Raw genomic sequence first — 3,156 nt, forward strand, 5'->3', positions numbered from 1 at the left:
AATCACCCCCCCGGGGGGGGGTGGCCACACCTCAGTCCCTTCTCCTCCATTCTCCTCTCAGGATCTTGGACACGCATGTACATGCGCCCAGCGTGGGTTTTAAGCCACCGGGTCTGGGATGCGAACCGCGGTCGACTACATGGGAGTCCAGTGACATAGCTATGATGCTAACTGCAGGCCCAACCCACAGATCTTTGAAGAAGTTGCCCATCATGACTCAGTGTTCACATCAGTAAATGGATGGGGCCTGGTACAGATCAACTGCTGACCCCTGTCAGTGACTAGAGCTGGTTTCTCCAGAAAAGCTGTAGGTAACCCTGTGGCAGGCAGTATGGCACAGTATAAGAAATAATTCTCCCCCTTGCTTCAGACTGATTTTCCTACAGAGGAGAAGGAACAGGGAGGAAGACCCCCATCCTCGGTGATGCAAGGTGTGGGGGAAGGAGAGTTGACTGCAGGAAGTCAGTCTTTGCTTCTCAGAGTGTGGTCCCAGCTAGCAGCAGCACCAGTATCACCCGAGAGCTTCTTGGAACTACAGACCATCAAACCCCACCCAGGCTCCATTGGACCCTGCACTGTGAGAAGGGCCCTCACTGATTCAAGTTAGCGCAAGTTTGAGGAGCACTGTTCTGAGTGCAACCATTACATATGCCCCCTAGTGGCTGCCCAGCAGTCAGTGCGCAAGGAATCGAAACACTCTCTCATTTCAGGACCTTTGCGCAGAACTGCCGAAACATTGAACATTTAAACCTCAACGGATGCACAAAAATCACAGACAGGTAAGTAATAATGATTAGTTTGGTGACTAAGCGGCCATGAGAAGAGTGAGGGGAAAGAAACTTGGTTGAAAATATCTTTAGTGCATCCGTTCTTTTTTCAGCACGTGTTATAGCCTTAGCAGATTCTGTTCCAAGCTGAAACATCTGGATCTGACCTCCTGTGTGTCCATTACAAACAGCTCCTTAAAGGGGATCAGGTAAAAGCACCTGCTGTTTGTAGTAAAGAGAAATACCCGAAGCTTGAACATACCAGCATGTCTGAAGCTTTTCCAATGGTCCCATTGGAGCTCAGGCAGGTCCCAGGGGTCATCTCCCTCCCTGAATTGCTGATGATGAATTAGACTGAAAGTTGGTGATAAACGCTTTACAGCAAAATCTGCACGCTAGTAATTTTGTTTCTGTCTCCCAGCGAGGGCTGCCGAAACTTGGAGTACTTGAACCTGTCCTGGTGTGACCAGATCACTAAGGATGGCATCGAGGCCCTGGTGCGAGGCTGCCAAGGCCTGAAAGCCCTGCTCCTGAGGGGCTGCACGCAGGTACCAGAGGGTCCGCGTAACTGTCCCTCCTTGGCGTCGGTCGGGGGAACTTAGCTTGCTGTTGCCTTTTTCATAGTGCCTCGCAGGTCTCTCCCTTCGGAGTCTCTCCATCTTTTGTTCTCTCTGTGCCCTCAGTTAGAAGATGAAGCTCTGAAACACATTCAGAATTACTGCCATGAGCTTGTGAGCCTCAACCTACAGTCCTGCTCAGTAAGTAGCATGCCCGTCCTGAGCCCCGTTCCGTCCCGTGCTCCGCCCTCGGGTCTGCCGCAGGCCCCGCTCGGCCTCATCCAGGCAGCTGGGACGGTGAGCAGATGCTGACGTCCCACACCCTGGTATCTCCCGGGTTCCTCTACGATCTGTCCGTTTGCCACAAAGTGAGAGGACAGCAGCAGCCAGAACAGGCATCAAACTCAGTCAAAGCCACTGGCCACTCCTCTGAATATAATATGGGCCAGGTCTTGATTTTTTTTTTTTAGTAGAGTATCGGGGAAGGGATCAGGAATACGATGAACGAGTCACTGGTGAGTTGTGAAACCTGAACAGTTCATGCTAAGAGCTCAGTGACTTTTTATCTTTTACTTAAAAAGATTAACTTCTCACATTGTCTTAGTGAATAAAATGAGAAAAACCAATGTGAAGATGCTTTGAGGGACCAGCAGGTGGCATGGTGGTTAAAGCTCTGGACTCCTGCTTGACCAACCAAGTTTAAATCCTGGTCCTGGCAGCTTGAAAAATCACTCTGGTTGCACATGTGTGCATGCCCAGAATCCCCAGAGGAGGCTGGAGGGGAAGGGGTTGCGCTGCGGCCATTCATTCCTGGGGGTGTGTGGGGGGGGTGATTTCTCACCTGTCTGTCTGTCTCCAGGCAACGCACATGACCTATGGTGAAAACCTAAAAGAGAAACATAAAGGGATGTACCAGAGCCAGGTGTCATCCTCATTAGGGCATTGGCCTATGAGAAACTATTGGTCGTCCCCACTGCCACTGTAAATTCTGACCATGGAAGAAGGCCTACCTTGCCGTGTAGTGGTTAGGAGCTAGATCCCACTCAGCCGGCAGTGGTTAGCATCTGAGCCCTGAGACTTGAAAAGCACACCAGCCACGTATGTGAGTGCCTGAAATCCCAGCAGGATGGAGAAACGGAGAAGGGATCGCAGCACGACCACACCCTTTTGGAGGATGTGTCTTCCCCCTCTCTCCAGTGCACGCACATGCCCTCCACCAGTTTAAAACAAAAAAGATAATCGAAGAAGATGCTTGCTGCATCCTGCTGTGTTTCAAGGGGAACATAGGTTTTGAGAAAGATAAGACAAAGTTCTTGCATTGTGCTTTTAAAAAAAGAAGAATTATTTACTTTATTTTATTTTTTATAATTATTTAATTGGACCAGAGAGAGAGAGAGGGAAAGTTGGAAAGCAAGCCACCAGGTCCGAGATTTGAACCATGGTTAGCCATGTGGGAGTCCAGTGCCTTAGCCACCATGGCACCTGCCGGCCCACATTATGTTTTTAAGGACTAGATTATACATCTGTAGAGTCCTTGGTGGTGGGGAAGAAAGCTACCTTCTGGACAAATCTTGACTTTATGAGCCTCGACTCTTCAAAAATGGGACCTTGAGTTGCACATATGATAGCACCAGCAGGTAACTTGAAGTGTAGGATAGCTATCCATGTTTATTTCTATGTGAATTAATACGCTAAGTGGAGATATTTTGGAATGATTTTATTTTGGCTAGAGTGTGTGTACACTCAGTGGAGAGAGAGAGCTATGGAGAAGCATTCCCCATCCAACACGCCCCCCCCCCCCCCCCCGCGCTGGGGCGCGGCGCCATGTTTTT

At 49.6% G+C, this 3,156-nt stretch overlaps 1 protein-coding gene across 4 annotated transcripts in view; it reads left to right on the plus strand.

Moving 5' to 3' along the window:
• FBXL2 (F-box and leucine rich repeat protein 2) overlaps positions 1 to 3,156 on the plus strand; it is a 59,107-nt gene that overhangs the window by 38,540 nt on the left and 17,411 nt on the right. For all 4 annotated transcript variants that reach the window (XR_003548436.1, XM_006171955.2, XM_006171958.2 and 1 more), the window contains exons 6-9: positions 711 to 779; positions 881 to 976; positions 1,189 to 1,315; positions 1,451 to 1,525. Coding sequence is in view for 3 of the 4 variants with exons in the window: in XM_006171955.2 (XP_006172017.1) it covers positions 711 to 779; positions 881 to 976; positions 1,189 to 1,315; positions 1,451 to 1,525 (367 nt within the window). In the remaining variant the exon portion in view is untranslated. The remainder of the gene's footprint in view (positions 1 to 710; positions 780 to 880; positions 977 to 1,188; positions 1,316 to 1,450; positions 1,526 to 3,156) is intronic.

This window comes from Tupaia chinensis, unplaced genomic scaffold (genome assembly GCF_000334495.1).
Source record: "Tupaia chinensis unplaced genomic scaffold, TupChi_1.0 Scaffold150166_1, whole genome shotgun sequence".
NCBI lineage: Eukaryota > Metazoa > Chordata > Mammalia > Scandentia > Tupaiidae > Tupaia > Tupaia belangeri.